General features: G+C 46.5%; 1 protein-coding gene and 1 long non-coding RNA gene across 5 annotated transcripts in view; one reads left to right on the top strand and one right to left on the bottom strand.

Moving 5' to 3' along the window:
• Positions 1 to 11,582, top strand: part of LOC310761816 — a 31,863-nt gene extending 20,281 nt beyond the window's left edge. The window contains exon 4 of the long non-coding RNA XR_014547725.1: positions 7,355 to 11,582. This is a non-coding gene — a long non-coding RNA (uncharacterized lncRNA). The remainder of the gene's footprint in view (positions 1 to 7,354) is intronic.
• On the bottom strand, positions 191 to 11,552 carry LOC310761814 (uncharacterized protein; the record flags this gene model as incomplete). 4 transcript variants are annotated; one of them, XM_083612011.1, is made up of 11 exons in its annotated part: positions 191 to 457; positions 1,185 to 1,249; positions 2,082 to 2,174; positions 4,758 to 4,850; positions 4,963 to 5,085; positions 6,664 to 6,765; positions 6,860 to 6,976; positions 8,187 to 8,441; positions 9,165 to 9,323; positions 9,938 to 9,992; positions 11,315 to 11,408. In XM_083612011.1, 10 exons carry the CDS (start codon positions 9,990 to 9,992, stop codon positions 425 to 427), a joined length of 1,095 nt encoding a protein of 364 aa, XP_083468137.1. In that variant the 3' UTR covers positions 191 to 424. The 4 variants fall into 4 exon arrangements, with proteins under 4 accessions (XP_083468137.1, XP_083468138.1, XP_083468135.1 ...); XM_083612012.1 differs by lacking the exon at positions 11,315 to 11,408 and adding an exon at positions 10,090 to 10,179; XM_083612009.1 differs by lacking the exon at positions 9,938 to 9,992 and having other exon boundaries at positions 11,315 to 11,552.
• Positions 11,583 to 17,419: the final 5,837 nt, after the last annotated feature.

The following is a 17,419-nucleotide window of genomic DNA, read 5'->3' on the forward strand; positions in this document are numbered from 1 at the left end:
CATATATGAGACCTCTGAGTATAGGGTGGTTTATCAATTCAATAAATAATGATAATATCATAGACATCTTTTATTTTTCTTCGTTCCCTTTCCATGCTCCTTTGATTTCCTTCTGTCGAAATATTCTCAATAGAATAATAATAATAATAATAATAATAATAATAATAATAATAATAATAAATAAAATAATATTTTATTTCTATCCTGCCCTCCCCAGCCAAAGCTGGGCTCAAAAGCAGAATCAATGTGTGCTTTTGAGGCGCCAACAGGATGCTTCTCCCGCCCAGTTGGATAAAAGCAGCCTGTTTAAAAAAGGTAAAAAAAGAAGACAGAGGTGAATATTTTTCGTAGAATATTTTTATTGGCACTCTGAGTTCGGTTTGCAGAGGGCATGGAAAGATCTGGCGAGATGCAGGAATTCGGCTCAGAGGAGCTGGATGGTCCCGTTCTGGATGGCCTGCAACAACAACAACAACAATAATTATTATTATTATTTATACCCCACCCATCTGGCTGGGTTTCCCCAGCAAGGAAAAGGAAAGGGACCCTTTGGACTCGGGTTCAAGCCAAGAGACATTCCAGGTGAAATCACCTTCCTTGTAATAATAATGATAATAATAATAATAATTTTTATTTCTACCCCGCCCTTCCCAGCCAAGGTCGGGCTCAGGGCGGCTAACAAGCAATCATAAAAACAAGTTGAATGAATACAATTTAAAAACAAGATGGAAAATACAACATTAAAATACTGAAACATTAAAACATTAAAATATTAAAATATCTCCTTGGAGGAGAAGTGGAGGAGTTTGGATTGGATATCCCGCTTGAGGAGTCTCAAAGCAGCTTGCAATCTCCTTTCCCTTCCTTCCCACAACAAACACTCTGTGAGGTGAGTGAGGCCGAGAGACTTCAGAGAAGTTGACCAGCCCAAGGTCACCCAGCAGCTGCATGTGGAGGAGCGGAGACTCGAACCCGGTTCCCCAGATTACGAGCCCACCACTGTTCCACACTGGAGGTTTCGAAGCCTAGGTTGGGGTCCCATCCAGCTCAACTGTTTCTAGGATTCCATGTTGAGACTTCTGCCCCAAATGGGGGTTGAGATAGATGACCCTCGGGTCCCTTCCATGAGTATTCTTGGTCAGCCAGCCAAAAAAAGGCCATCCTTTTTGGCAACCCGATCGTACCTTCTTCCAGTTTTCCCTTCTGGAGGTTCGGTCCTCGTCTGTCCTCCTCTTCATATCGGCGCAATCTGCAAACACAACCACAACTTTGAGATTCCCGCCTTTCAGTCGGGTCCCTGACAGCTCTCATTCTACGATTATACAGTTCCTCCTGTGGCTAGAGGCCCATATGATTGATTGATTGATTGATCGATCGATTGATTGATTGATTGACGTGAACCGAAGGGTCCGCTGGAGGAGGTTAGGCAAGGAACTGGGCGAAACGGAGGCTTCAGTGCAGGAATCTCTTCTTTTTTCCCCCCAATTTTTTTTTATTGGTTTTCACAACATTATCAACAAACCAACACATAAGACAAACAAACATAAATCATAGCCTTATTGAAAATTACACTGATTAACATTGTTAAGTGACGTCCTCGCTTCCCCTTGGTTGAATTTCATTGCATGTCCTTTGAACGGTTTTCCAAATCACAGTTCTTCTAAAATTCAACTTAAACATTAACATCCTTAGATCTTCACATTATGAAATTAAACATATGAATTCATCACTTAACGTAAATAAAATCCTAAGCCAATTAAGTATCTGCAAGCTGTTTTCAGTTAATTTAACTTAACACAGTTAACTAAGACCTAACTGGAAGAGTCTGCGACCAGAAGGAGAAGTGTCAGGAAGATTTAACTAAGTAATCATTCAATTTGATCCACTCTTCCTGATACTCCTCCTCCTCCTGGTCATGGGCTCTTCCGGTTAGGTCGGCTAGCTCTGAAAAATCCATCATCTTCAGTGCAGGAATCTCAACACAGAATCATACAATGGCAGAGCTGGGACCCCCAAAGGTCATCCAGTCCAACCCGCAGCAAGGCCAAACCTGCCCCATTTACAATGGCGGAGTTACTTACGGACAGCAACAATTGCTGCAAAGGGGAGGAAGAACATCCCAGCAGTTCCTGCAACAACAGGTGTCAGGTCCACTGGTGCAGCGCATCCTTGCTCTGTGAAAAAAACAACAGCCAGGCCAAAGTTTTAAGATATTTTTAAAACTCCCCCCACCAAACCAGGACTTTAGGGGCAGCAGAATCAGCTGGGAAGAGAGGAGTGCAGGGTATATAATAATAATAATAATAATAATAATAATAATAATAATAATAATAATAATATTAACAATAATAATTTAATAATAATTTTAGTAATAATTTTAATGAAAACAATAATTTTAGGTTGGGTATCCTTGCTTCTCCTACTGCTTTTGTAGGTTTCGCGGTATTTTGCGCATGGTGATCTGTTGTTATTTTTATTGATTGTAAACATTGTGATTATAGTTTTGAGACTTGTGGGTGTAGGGCAGTTTAACCATTGAATAAGAAATAATAATAATTGTCAGAGCTACCCTAGGTCCCAGCTCACAAAGGACCAACGCTGCTTCGTTGTTAAGTATAAAAGTCTTTATTGAAGTTCAGTTTCACTTCCAGAGCCGCAGCGCGCAGCTCTACGTCTCAACTGTCAGACCGCTGATGCTCCGTCTGAGTCTCCTCCCCCTTGACACCAATTTAAGATTCTAGCCTTGCTCCACCTTCTCCGCTGCTCCTTCCTCCTCTGGGTCCGCCTGCCCGCCGGGGTTCCGCCCTTTCTAGCCTCTTCTCCCGCTGATTCCCCTGAGCCTTCTCCCTCCCTCCGGCGGGCTTTAGGAGCTGGTTCCCCATCCGGGTCTCCTGCTGTCCCTCGCGCCTGCACATTTGAACTTGGCGCGCGCGCCCAGCCAGCAGCTTTCCTCCTGACTGTTTCACTGCTGCTGTCACTGCTTCCCCCTTCGGGGGGGCTAGCTGCAACTGACCTCCCTTCCGTTCCCCCACTCTCCGATGGAGGCGTGGTCAGCCCTGACTCCCTCTCTGGAGGAGACGCTGGCCCTGACACATGTGACTCTTCCCCCCCACTACGCTCTGGTGGGGAAACTGGTCCCGATCCTCCACTGCTGCTTTGGGGTTCCCCTCTGGCTCCTTGTTTCTGGTGCGTCCCCCCTGGGACCCCCCTTGCCCTGACCATCGGCGCCCCCTTCTGGGAATCTTCTGATTCGCTGGAGAAGCTCATGGAATCTCTCGGGCCACTGTCATACTCCCCTACGCTGCCCTCGGATTCTTCCCCTTCGCTCTCCAATTCCTCTCTCCCCAGTGCTCCTGCTCCTGATTCCCTGACAATAATTATTTCGTTTTCCATATGGTACCATATTTTTGGCTCCATAAGACACACTTTTTTCTTCCTAAAAAGTAAAGGGAAATGTCTGTGCATCTTAAGGAGTGAATGTGTGGTCCCTGAAGCTGAATTGCCCAAGGGCCAAAAGCATGGTGATCTGTTGTTATTTGAAATCTGTTGTGTATGAAATTTACGGCATGTAATGCCCTAAGAGAGAATATTATGAAAATGATATACAGGTGGTACATGACACCAGTCAAGCTTGCAAAAATCTATCATTTGCCCGATAATAAATGTTGGAAATGTAAAGAAAATGAAGGTACATTCTTTCACCTTTGGTGGACGTGCCCAAAGATTAAGGCTTTCTGGGAGATGATCTGTAATGAAATGAAAATTAAATAATAAATTTATATAATAAATGAAATTAAATACACCTTCCTGAAGAAACCAGAGGCCTTTCTCCTGGGCATGGTCGGCCAATTGGTGCCAAAGAAGGATAGAACTTTTTTTATGTATGCTACAACAGCAGCAAGAATACTCATTGCAAAGTATTGGAAGACACAAGATTTACCCACCCTGGAAGAGTGGCAGATGAAGGTGATGGACTATATGGAACTGGCAGATATGACTGGCAGAATCCGAGACCAGGGAGAAGAGTTGGTGGAAGAAGATTGGAAGAAATTTAAAGACTATTTGCAGAAACATTGTAAAATTAATGAATGTTAAAATGATGCTGGATTGAAATTAAGTGGCCTTAGCAACAAGGTTAATAAGAATATGTAAAAATGGATTGATAACGGATGAAAATATGCAGTTATAATGTGTTGAGTTACAGAGTTAAGATAAATGAAAGAGGGTAAGGATTTGCTGAACTAACCATGTGAACGGGAATACAAAAAAGGGAGGTGTGAGGAGGTCAGGGAAATAAGCAAACAAAATTTAAGATATGAAAAAATTGATTTGTTTTTAATTTTTTCTATTTATTTTTTATGTATTTTGTATTTTTTATGTATTTTTGTATTTTTTGTATTTCACTTCTTTTTCTTCTCTTGTTTTATTTTTATTCTGTAATTTTCTGCTTTTTGTAAAACTTCAATAAATATCTTTTAAAAAAAAGATCTGTTGTTATTTTTATTAATTATTGTAATCATTGTGATTACAGTTTTGAGAGTTGCGGGTATAGGGCAGTATACCCATTGAATAATTAATAATAATTATTGTTTCGTTTGCCATATTTTATTTTTATTTTATTTTATTTTTCACTTTATTTTATTTTTATTTATTTTATTTATTTGTTTTTCTACGTTGTGAGCCAATCCGTGCCAAATCCCCCCACATTTCAGACGACATCAAATGACATAGAAATTTCAGCCGCCTGCCAGTCTCACCTTCCAACTTCACCACCTGCCGGATGAGGAGGCTGCACGTCACAGCGACCAAGATCACCCCCGTCGGGGTGCTGAAGTCCACCAGCCGCTGAGCTGCAGGAGAAGAAAGAGGAGGGAATCGAGAACCCGTCACGAGAATCAAGAACCTGGAAGAGACCCAAAAGCTCTGGAGGGTGGAGGACGCCGCCCAGCCCCGCTGACCGACCTGCCGGGTCGGTGATCTGGTGGATCATATCCATCTTGAAGGCAACGGTGCCCACGACCAGCAGAGTTACCATCGCGACGTAGATGAGGAGGAACAGAGGCAGGATGAGGGCGGCCGAGAGTCCTGGAGAGGAAGGGCGATGGTGGGATGGTTGAATCAGATGGGACCCCCGTGTCCAACCCCCTAAAAGGCACCTAGTCCTCCTGGAGAGGAAGGGCGATGGTGGGCCGGTCCAGTCGGACGGGACCCCCGCGTCCAACCCCCTAAAAGGCAACTAGTCTACTAGATCCTTCCAAAGGAAAATCAGACTTTTTTATGGCTGTCCATTCCTTTAAGCCCAGTATTCCTTTAAGCTCAGTATTATGCGGATGAGACCCAGCTCTACCTCTCTTTCCAATGGGAACCAGCGAAGGTCTTGTGTGAGTGCCTGGAGACGGTTGGAGGCTAACAGATGGGGGAGGTTGAATCCTGACAAGATGAGGTTGAATCCTGACAAGGCAGAAGGACTGTTTTGGGGGGACAGGAGGCGGGTGGGTGTGGAGGACTCCCTGGTCCTGAATGGGGTAAATGTGCCCCCGAAGGACCAGGTGCGCAGCCTGGGAGTCATTCTGGATTCACAGCTGTCCATGGAGGCGCAGGTCCATTCTGTGTCTGTTTTCCAGCTCCATCTGGGATGCAGGATGAGACCCTACCTGCCCAGAGTGGTGCATGCTCTGGTTATCTCCCGCTTGGACTACTGCAATGCGCTCTACGAGGGGCTACCTTTGAAGGTGACCCGGAAACTACAACTAATCCAGAATGCGGCAGCTAGACTGGGGACTGGGAGTGGCCATCTTGAAAGACTTACATTGGCTCCCAGTACGTTTCCGAGCACAATTCAAAGGGTTGGTGCTGACCTTGAAAGCCCGAAAGGTAAAGGTACCCCTGCCCGTACGGGCCAGTCGTGTCCGACTCTAGGGTTGTGCGCTCATCTCACTTAAGAGGCTGGGAGCCAGCGCTGTCCGAAGACACTTCCGGGTCATGTGGCCAGCGTGACGAAGCTGCTCTGGCGAGCCAGCACCAGCGCAGCACACGGAAACGCCGTTTACCTTCCCGCTATAAAGCGGTACCTATTTATCTACTTGCACTTAGGGGTGCTTTTGAACTGCTAGGTGGGCAGGAGCTGGGACCAAAAGACAGGAGCTCACCCCGCCGTGGGGATTTGAACCGCCGACCATACGATCGGCAAGTCCTCGGCACTGAGGTTTTACCCACAGCGCCACCCGCGTCCCATCCAAGAAAAGCCCTAAACGGCCTCAAAGGTCCAGTAGACCTGAAGGAGCGTCTCTACCCCCATTGTTCAGCCCGGACGCCGGGGTCCACTTCCGAAGGCCTTCTGGCGGTTCCCTCGCTGCGAGAAGCCGCGTTGCAGGGAACAAGGCAGAGGGCCTTCTCGGTGGTGGCGCCCGCCCTGCGGAACTCCCTCCCACCAGATGTCCAAGAGAAAAAGAACTACCCGACTTTGAGAAGACATCTGAAGGCAGCCCTGTTTAGGGAAGCTTTTAATGTTTAATTGGTTATTGTATTTTAGTGTTTTGTTGGAAGCTGCCCCGAGTGGCTGGGGAAACCCTGCCAGATGGGCAGGGTATAAATACTAAATTATTATTATTATTGCGGCAAATTAGCTTCTTCCTCTTCTCCAAAAGCCCCTTCCCGCCTCACCTTGATCATAGCTCCACAGGATCAGGGCCATGAAGGCAAGGGCCGAAGCCAAGCCTGTCAGTCCGTTGACATAGATGCTGAGCCACTTCCAGGCCTTCCCTCCTGGGGAGCGAGATGGGAGTCAAGAGGGTGGTAGCACCTAAGGGTGGGACCCCTAAGATCATCCAGTCCAACCCGCGGCAAAAAAGATACTCACGGATCTGGAGTTTATGGGGCTGGCACAATGGCAAGAGGATCCCCCATCCGGAGAAAGCAGCACTCACCAGGGCTGAGGCGGAGAGCTGGAAGGACACCCCCAGCATCATGGAGATCCCTGCAGGATGGAGCCCATTGGGGAGAGGAGACATCAAGCACCTCCGGGAGGAATTCCAATGTTCCTCTTCCTCCCTCCATAAGTGTCAACTGGGTGCCATGGCCCTGGCACCGAAATTTGGGGGTGCCCAGACCCTCCATGGGAATGTTGTGGGTGCTCGGGCGCCCATGCCTCTCTCCTCTCTCCCATCCCAGGTACACCCATGGTGACATTGCCTGGGGTTGTACTGGATGACCCTGGGGGTCCTTTCCGAATCTATCCTATCATTAATTGGAGGTTTTTCAGTGGGGTCCCATCCAACTCTACCATTCCCTGGAAAGATGAATTCAGAGTTTGCTTTCGCTTTCCCCTCTCTTCGAACCAGGTCTGCTTCTGGAGCCGCAGAATTATTGGGCCTCTTTCGCCGGAGAAATGTTGGTGGGAATCATAGACCCATTGATGGGGGAGGGATCCCATGGTCGTGTAGCAAGGCAAGGCAAGACCACTCCCAGAAACATCATTCCTACATTGCAGAAGGGGTGTAACCTAAGACCGCCCCTCAGATACACCATACCTACATCACAGAAAAGACGGTCTAAAACAGAAATTTTGAATATTGTTTTTCTCCTGTCCTTGATTATCTCCTGTCTGGTAGGTTACTTGATTGGATTTCCTGGGGAGCCTGGCTAGTCATACCTACATCACAGAAAAGGCAGTCTACAGCAGAAATCAGAGTGCATTGTTTATCTCGTCTGACAGGTTACCTGTTTAATGGTCACTTGATTGGATTGCCTGGGGAGCCGGGCTAGTTTTTGTAATGATAAATACTTAGTTCCTGGGCCAGGTCACAGGCTCACACCCTATTCATATCTTAAATGTGCCCTTAAGACCGGATTTGTGAGACAATGGGGAGGTTTCCCACTTTGACCTTGCCGAGAAAACATTTGCTCAGTTTAGGAATCAAAATGGTTCCAGGAGGGTCTTCCTGTGCTGATCTTGGTTGGTACGCTTAGGAACATTACCATATATCTAAGACCATAAAATTCCTATCACAGTTGAAACCCAGTCAACGCAGTGCTTTCCTTGCTGACCCAGATGGCTGACTCTAGATTTGTTCTAATTCCTCATAGCAATCCCACCTGATCACTACAGGGCGAAACGTGGCAACAGGGGAGAGGAGAGGGCCTGGATTCTTCTTCCGTTTTGTGCCCCCCACTTGGCATCTACTCACCCGGCGTCACGTCCAGCTGGGGCGACTCCTTCCAGCCCCGGCGGTTGCTGGCATTGCAGGAGTACGAGCCGCAGTGGGACGTCTCCACCCCGGAGAGGAGGAGGAGAAGGTCATCCCTTTGGCCCCCAGAGAGCGGTTTCCCATCCCTTTTCCATTCGACGGCCTCCACTGTGCCGCTCGGCACCCAGCAGGACAAGCGGATGCCGGGCTTTTGCGGAGAAGGTTCTCTGTGGATGACCGGCTGTGCAGGAGGCTCTGAAAACGGGGGAAAGAACCCAAAAGCTGGAAGGGACCCTGAGGGTCATCCAGACCAACCCCCAGCAAGGCGGGAACCTTTTGCCCCAAAGAATGCAATCCTGGCTCGGAAGAGAGCGTTTTGTCCTGTTTGCCCTGCTGTTTTCGACCTTTTGGAGTCCATGGCTACCTGGACTGGCAGCATTCTTTCTGCGGCTCACCTGTGGAACTCACTGACACTGAGGTCCCTGTACGCGAAGGGGGGGATTTATCCTTCCCGCCTCGTTTTTGGCGCCTGTTCAAATGTGGGTGGCCTGGCCTGCCTCTCCTATTTTATTTCTCATTATCAATACCTGTAATAACAATTTACTAAATGTATATTAGGATGCGCCTGGGGAGGAAAGAACAAGATTAAGATATTTAATAATATTTTGTGGTCCTTTCCCGCATTCTTCCCGGCCCCTTAAAGCGGGGCGGCTCTTAAAGAAGACCCCTAGGTTACACTTTCCTACCAACCTTGCAGTTCGAAAGCACATCAAAGTGCAAGTAGATCAATAGGTCCCACTCTGGCGGGAAGGTCAACGGCGTTTCTGTGTGCTGCTCTGGTTTGACAGAAGCGGCTTAGTCATGCTGGCCACATATCTGGAAGCTGTACACCAGCCAATAAAGCGTGCATCCCCAGAGTCAGCCGTGACTGGACCTAATGGTCAGGGGTCCCTTGACCTTTACGTAGGTGACACTTACCAAGGTCTTCCAGGGGATCTGGGAATCCTGCGTGCCACTGCAGGACGTCTCCCGACGAATTCGTTCTCCCTGGAGCAGGCAGCCCACGGTCGGACGTGTTTTCGGGAGCGGGGAGCAGGAAAGGGGAGCTGGCGGCAACTTTGGCCAGCCAGAGCAGCACTGCAGAGAAACAGGGACGCAGAATCCTAGCCGAGGGTCACCTAGTCCTGCCCCCGGCAAGTCCAAACGTAGAAGCATAGAACTGGATTGGGACCCTGAGGGTCATCCAGCCCAACCCCCTGCAATGCATCCTGTCCATTGGTCTGGGATGGAAGAGCGGAGATGGCTGCCTAGCGGTGGGTTGGGATGGATGACCCTTTGGGGTCCCTTTCAGCTCGAGCTCTGGAAGTTTAGGGAAGCCTTTAATGTTTAATCGATTATGGTATTTTAGTGTTTTGTTGGAAGCCGCCCAGAGTGGCTGGGGAAACCCAATCAAATGGGCAGGGTATACATAATAAATTATATTACTATTATTATTATTATAAGTGGCGGCTTGGAGAACGTTGGCCTTGGCGTGACGCGGAGCCACGAATCCAGGCTAGTGGGGGGACTGGATCTCTGAAGGATCCTCTCCTGACCACAAATTACGTTTCTCTTTCCGCTCTGGCTCATCTAGGCAACCCACCAGAGTGGAAAACTGGACTGTGTCCAAGTTGGAAATGTACACAGCCAGACGGGAGAAACGTACACAGTCCAGAGTCCGGGCGCGAACTGGATGCTGTGCAAACAGTTACCTGGCGCCAGCAAGCCACTTGCTGCCATCTTTCTGGGGAAGAAGCAAATCTTCATCTGCGGAGAGAAAGCAGAGGGAGAATGAGAAAAGGGACCCTGAGGGTCATCCAGACCAACCCGCTGCGATACAGGAAGATGCTGCTGTTTCTCGAACCTGCAACCTCGGTGTTCTCAGCGGCTATGAATATGAATCCTTGGCGTTCTCTCTCCAGCTATCTATGGATCCCAATCACGAGAAGCACTGGGAATGGCTCCATGCACCCAGCCCCCCTTCTTTCTGTGGCTGCCCTTCAGAACTAACGGGCATTGGGGTTCCCTTGTAGGAAGCAGAAGAAAGGCGTCTGCAACACGGGTCTAAATGAGAAATGCCAAAATGAGAGATCCAAAGGACAAGACTATATTTTTATTTTAATACATAAAAGTTTAGATTGCCACCATCCATCTAATAGGTCTGTACTCTGTCCCTCCTGGTCTCCCAATTTCTCCTTCTCTTGCTGCATATGCTATTTTTATTTTTTATTTTGTATTCCATCCCTCCTTGGTCTCCCCATTTCTCGTGCTGCATATCCTTACCCTCTCCCAGCCATGCCGAATATCCTAATTTCTTTTCGCTACTGCTCAGTGTTCAAGTCCTACTTGCCCGTTCCCCCGACTGTTACATATTTCTTTCAAATGCTTTGCAAAAGCGTTTCCGCTCCTCTGGGTCCCTAATTTTGGTCATCATATCAGTTTATTCTCTTATTGGTTGATATTTCTCCATTTCATAGATCTCTAGCATGGCTGTAAGGGTAGGAAAACGTGAGGTGGATTTGGAATAGCAAAAAGCAGAAAAATGTTACAGATAGCTATTTAGGGTGTGGTCTTTTTGGTGGGGGAGATTCTAGGTTTGTCATATTTTATTATGTATTTTGTGGGCTTTGTGTTCTGGTTTTCTTCGGCGAGCTGCCTTGAGCAGTATATAAAGCCAATAAATAACACATAGTTGCCATCAAGATTATTCCACCCACCCACCCCTTGCAAATCAGGCTTCTCCTCAAAATTTAGAGACTTTCGGCTGTTTGCAAGGAGCAAACCGCTCCAAAGCACAGCGGATGTTTGAAGTGGTCCCCCCCCAAATTCATCTGAAAATGTAACATATCGTGAGACTGGAGAAGCCCAGAGGAGTTGCATTTTCAACTGAATTTTCCCCGATTTGTAAGGGGTGTGCGTGGAATAATTTCGGCGCAAATTGCCAGGGAGTCAGTGGATCAATTCAATGTAATCTTGATGGCTGTTATTCTTGTTCAAGGATGACGATGATTAAAGCATGCAAACTTTGGAAAACGAAATAAATCACATTATTTACCTCTCCGGCAAACGAAATAAATCACATTATTTACCTCTCTGGATGATCCTGAGTCCTGGGGGTAAAATCACTGGGTGGCAGAGCTGGGAGGAAAGCGTTTTGACACTTCCCATCCAGCTGGCAGGCGAGCAAAATGGACAGGAAATGGACAGAAAAAGCCTGCCTCCTCCTTGTTTCTCTGGGGATGTTCTCAAGTGACTCCAAGGCGGCTTTGAATGCCACTCACAAAGACGCTTCAGCCCGTTTTCCAGACAAATCCTCATTCCTTTCATTACTATTAGGCTTTTCAATTTAAAAAAACACACACAAAAACACAAGTATTTTACTTGGTCAGGACATTAATCCGCAAGATGTCAAATTGTTTTTCTATTCAACTGCGGCAAGAGTATTGTGAGCCTAGAAATGGAAACAAGATGAAATTCCGACGAAAGAAGAATGGCAGACGAAATTAATGGACTCTGCAGAATTGGACAAAAGGACAGGAAGGATTCGAAACTGCAGGACCAGAGATTGACAGAAGATTGGAAGAAGTATATGAATTATTTGAAGAGCAACTGTAATCGACAAATTACGCTAGAAGTTTTGTAAGGAGAGATATACGAAGTGTTAAAAAGTAGAAAAAGATAGAGATCTTGGTTATGAGTAATAGGGAAGATAAATGCATCCTGAGAGATTAGATTGGAAATTTTTCAGACAGGATTGATGGAAGTCAAAAATTGGAATAAGATCTCAAAGGATGTTTAATTACTGTTGAAAATGATATATTTAAAAAATGAATAAAAATTTATATATTAAAAAATAATAACCACTTATTCTTCCTGCATTGCTGGGGGTGGGACTAGATGACCACGGGACCCATTCAAACGCGATTTCTGCCCGGATGCCAGGGTCCACTTCTGAGGGTCTTCTGGCGGTTTGAAGGGAACCAGGCAGAGGGCCTTCTCAGTGGTGGTGCCTGTCCTGTGGAACTCCCTCCCACCAGATGTCTGAGAGAAAAAAGAATTACCCGACTTTGAGAAGACATCTGAAGGCAGCCGTGTTTGGGGAAGCTCTGAATGTTGAATTGGTTCTTGTATTTGAGCGTTTTGTTGGAAGCCACCCCGAGTGGCTGGGGAAACCTTGCCAGATGGGCGTGGTATAAATTATTATTAATAATAATTTTAAATATTAATTAAAGTATGAATAATAATTATTATTTAAGTGGCAAATTAGCCCTGAAATGCAGAGATGGGACCCGCAGAGGCATGTAGTCTGACCCCTGAAATGCAGGGATGGGACCCCCAGAGGCATCTAGTCTGACCCTTGAAATGCAGAGATGGGACCCCCTGAGGCATCTAGTCTGACCCCTGAAATGCAGAGAGGGAGCCCCGGAGGCATCTAGTCTGACCCCTGAAATGCAGAGAGGGAACCCCGGAGGCATCTAGTCTGACCCCTGAAATGCAGAAATCTAGTCTAGGCCCTGCTGCCCTCAACCAACATGGCAGCGGCAGCGCCTCTTCAGCCCTATATTCCCCCCTCCGGCCCGGTTCCTTCTTTCCAGTCCCGTTGCCCTTGTCCAAAATGGCCACCCTAGGAACCCCCTCACTCGCACACACCCAATAATTATCTCTGCAGCGATAGGTCAGCCTTTCTGCCAATCCCAGGTCGGGTTGTGGGTGGGTCCAGCAGTTTCACGGTTTCTCTCACAGCTATTTCTCAGCTGCTTCCCACTCCCTGGACTCGAAGGAAGTTTTGGCATGTTTTTAATACTGGGAAACAGCAATAAAGGATTTTTAGCATTACTTTTTAAATCATCATCATTATTATTATTAGAAAAGGCTTAGGAAAGTTTGTAATATAGTATGTTTTGTCACGTTTTTAATATTCTGTGGGGAGCAGCCCACAGTGGCTAATAAATTAGGATTATCATTCATTTTGTTACGGTAAAAATCTGGGTGCGAGGCTGCTCAGCCACCCAGCTCGTCGGACTAAGTCCGCGGGTCCCTGCGGAGGAAAAATGAGCTCAGCCGGAGACAGGAGCAAGCTGCAGAAGATCCACGTTTATTGCGCAACAGGTTCAAGGCGAGATTGAACAGCGGGAAAGGGGTGACATGAGCTTTTGAAACTTCCCTCCATGTCCCATAATACAGTGCAAAATACATCATAGCTACATCATGAATACATTAAAGAGAGGTTGGGTTACACAGATGACATCATGAATACATTAAAGAGAGGTTGGGTTACACTGGATTAACATACAGAGGAGGGAGGGGGAATATGCAGAGCTGGAGATATGCGCAGATAAACATTTCCTGAGTACCGGTGATGAGAAGACAATAGTTCGAATATGTAAAGTCTGCCACCTGGCACTGCCCAGAGGAAAGACCGGGCAGAGCGATTTGACCGGATTAGGGTCTTCCTGAGTATGTGACATCTCGCTTGAGGGATTATGGAGGCAGAGGAGGTGTCATGGAGTCCTGAAGAGACTGAGTCGATCGACACCAAAACCAAGGAAATCGGAGTTACCGCTGATTTCATAGAATCATAGAATCATAGAATCATAGAGTTGGAAGAGACCACAAGGGCCATCGAGTCCAACCCCCTGCCAAGCAGGAAACACCATCAGAGCACTCCTGACATATGGTTGTCAAGCCTCTGCTTAAAGACCTCCAAAGAAGGAGACTCCACCACACTCCTTGGCAGCAAATCCCACTGTCGAACAGCTCTTACTGTCAGGAAGTTCTTCCTAATGTTTAGGTGGAATCTTCTTTCTTGAAGTTTGGATCCATTGCTCCGTGTCCGCTTCTCTGGAACAGCAGAAAACAACCTTTCTCCCTCCTCTATGTGACATCCTTTTATATATTTCAACATGGCTATCATATCACCCCTTAACCTCCTCTTCTCCAGGCTAAACATGCCCAGCTCCCTTAGCCGTTCCTCATAAGGCATCGTTTCCAGGCCTTTGACCATTTTGGTTGCCCTCCTCTGGACACGTTCCAGTTTGTCAGTGTCCTTCTTGAACTGTGGTGCCCAGAACTGGACACAGTACTCCAGGTGAGGTCTGACCAGAGCAGAATACAATGGCACTATTACTTCCCTTGATCTAGATGCTATACTCCTATTGATGCAGCCCAGAATTGCATTGGCTTTTTTAGCTGCCGCGTCACACTGTTGGCTCATGTCAAGTTTGTGGTCAACCAAGACTCCTAGATCCTTTTCGCATGTACTGCTCTCAAGCCAGGTGTCACCCATCTTGTATTTGTGCCTCTCATTTTTTTTGCCCAAGTGCAATACTTTACATTTCTCCCTGTTAAAATTCATCTTGTTTGTTTTGGCCCAGTTCTCTAATCTGTCAAGGTCGTTTTGAAGTGTGATCCTGTCCTCTGGGGTGTTAGCCACCCCTCCCAGTTTGGTGTCATCTGCAAATTTGATCAGGATGCCCTTGAGTCCATCATCCAAGTCGTTGATAAAGATGTTGAATAAGACCGGGCCCAAGACAGAACCCTGTGGCACCCCACTAGTCACTCTTCTCCAGGATGAAGAGGAACCATTGATGAGCACCCTTTGGGTTCGGTCAGTCAGCCAGTTACAAATCCACTGAGTGGTAGCATAGTCAAGACCGCATTTTACCAGCTTCTTTACAAGAATATCATGGGGCACCTTGTCAAATGCCTTGCTGAAATCAAGGTAGGCTACATCCACTGCGTTCCCTTCATCTACCAGGCTTGTAATTCTGTCAAAAAACAAGATCAGGTTCGTCTGACATGACTTATTTTTCAGAAATCCATGCTGACTATTGGTGATCACAGCATTCCTTTCTAGGTGCTCACAGACTGTTTGCTTAATGATCTGCTCCAGAATCTTCCCTGGTATTGATGTCAGACTGACTGGGCGGTAATTATTTGGGTCCTCTCTTTTCCCCTTTTTGAAAATAGGGACAACATTTGCCCTCCTCCAGTCTGCCGGGACTTCGCCTGTTCTCCAGGAATTCTCAAAGATGGCTGCCAGTGGTTCTGAAATCACATCTGCCAGTTCTTTTAATACTCTTGGATGCAGTTCATCTGGCCCTGGAGACTTGAATACATCTAGACTAGCCAAGTATTCTTGTACTATCTCCTTAGTTATTCTGGGCTGGGTTTCCTCTGCTGAATCATTTGCTCCAAGTTCTTCAGGTCGGGCATTGTTTTCTTTATCGGAGAAGACTGAGGCAAAGAAGGCATTGAGGAGTTCAGCCCTTTCTGTGTCCCCTGTTTGCATTTCACCATCTTCTCCTCTGAGTGACCCCACTGTTTCTTTGTTCTTCCTTTTGCTACGAACATACCCATAAAAGCCTTTTTTTTGTTGCTTTTAACCTCTCTAGCAAGCCTGAGTTCATTCTGTGCTTTAGCTTTTCTGACTTTGTGTCTACACGTGCTGGCTATTTGTTTGAATTCCTCTTTCATGGTTTCCCCCCTTTTCCATTTTTTGTACACATCCTTTTTTAATCTTAACTCAGTTAAAAGTTCTTTAGATAGCCACCCTGGCTTCTTTAGGCACCTTCCATGTTTCCGTCTCATTGGTATTGCCTGAAGTTGTGCTTTTACTATCTCCCTCTTAACAAACTCCCAGCCATCATGAACTCCCTTTCCTTTTAGTATTACTGTCCATGGGATCTCACCCAGCACTTCCCTAAGTTTTATGAAGTCGGCTTTCTTAAAGTCGAGAAATTGTGTCCTAGTATGCTTGGCTGCTCCTTTCCGCTGTATAGTAAACTTCAGAAGAGCATGATCACTCGCGCCTAATGATCCTTCCACTTCTACCCCACTAACCAGGTCATCAACATTGGTTAGGACCAGATCTAAAATGGCTGTTCCTCTTGTTGCTTCTCCCACTTTCTGGACAATGAAGTTGTCTGCAAGGCCAGTGAGGAATCTGTTTGACCTTATGCTCTTGGCTGAGTTTGACATCCAACAAATATCCGGGTAATTGAAGTCCCCCATTACTACTATCTCCCTTCCTTTTGCATGCTTGGCCATCTGTTCCAGGAAGGCATCATCTATGTCCTCCGTTTGGCTTGGGGATCTATAGTAAACTCCCACAATGAGGTCACTGTTATTCTTCTCTCCCTTAATTTTGACCCAAATGCTCTCACTTTGGCTTTGAGGTTCTAAATCTTGGATCTCTTCACAGGTATACACATCCCTGACATATAACGCCACTCCTCCTCCTTTCTTGTCTGGTCTGTTTCTCTGAAATAGATTGTATCCCTCCATTATTACATTCCAATCGTGGGACTTATCCCACCAGGTTTCAGTGATTCCTATTATGTCATATTTAGTTTGCTGCACCAAGAGCTCAAGCTCATCTTGTTTATTTCCCATGCTTTGCGCATTAGTGTACAGACATTGAAGTCCATTAATCATTCCCCCGTGTGTCTTATTTAAGGATTTTTTCCTCCCACGACTAGGTCTGCGTGCTGTTTGCTCCATTCGGTCTATGACATTTGGATGATCATCTATGATCATCTATGACATTTGGATGATCATTTTATACGAATTTTTAAGGATTTTTAGTTCGTTTTAGTTCATTCTATATTGGTAATTGAAGTCGGAAACAAAATGGATACATTGTTGCAAGATTTGACACTTTTACGAGTTCACAAGTTTCGGTTCCATTGTTCTCCCAGCGGGGAGCCGTCAGTAGCTTGTCAAGAGGTTAAATGAGGCGTGCAAGAGCTCGCTGAGCTAGCTCTGCAAAACGAATGCATGGTTCTGATTGGATAGAACGCGGCCATTGAAACGAATGGGGATATAACTTTGTACGGTCTACCCACAGTAAAGATAGGGCGGGAAGGAAGCCTAAGAGTTCGGGCTTATTTCGCCCGCATAGGAAGGGAAAGGCACTTTATTTATGGGGCTTGGGGTAGAGTGTGGTGCTTGTGTAACGGTGTGGCGGCTGAGGGGTCTGTGTAGGGCTGGGTGCCCTTGAGGTCATCGCCTCGGACCCTCTGGTGACCGGCGGAGGGTGAAGGGATGCATGCCCCCCCTTCCTTCCGTATCAATTTTTAAATTATTATTATTATTATAACGGTTATTCTTATAAAAGGGTGAGGGAAGTTTGTCGCATATGATGTTTTATCATTTTTTTAAAATTCTGTTGGCTGGGAAAGAGTAATAAATTA

The sequence above is a fragment of the Podarcis filfolensis genome (assembly GCF_964270895.1).
Source record: "Podarcis filfolensis genome assembly, chromosome: 4".
Classification (NCBI taxonomy): Eukaryota; Metazoa; Chordata; class Lepidosauria; order Squamata; family Lacertidae; genus Podarcis; species Podarcis filfolensis.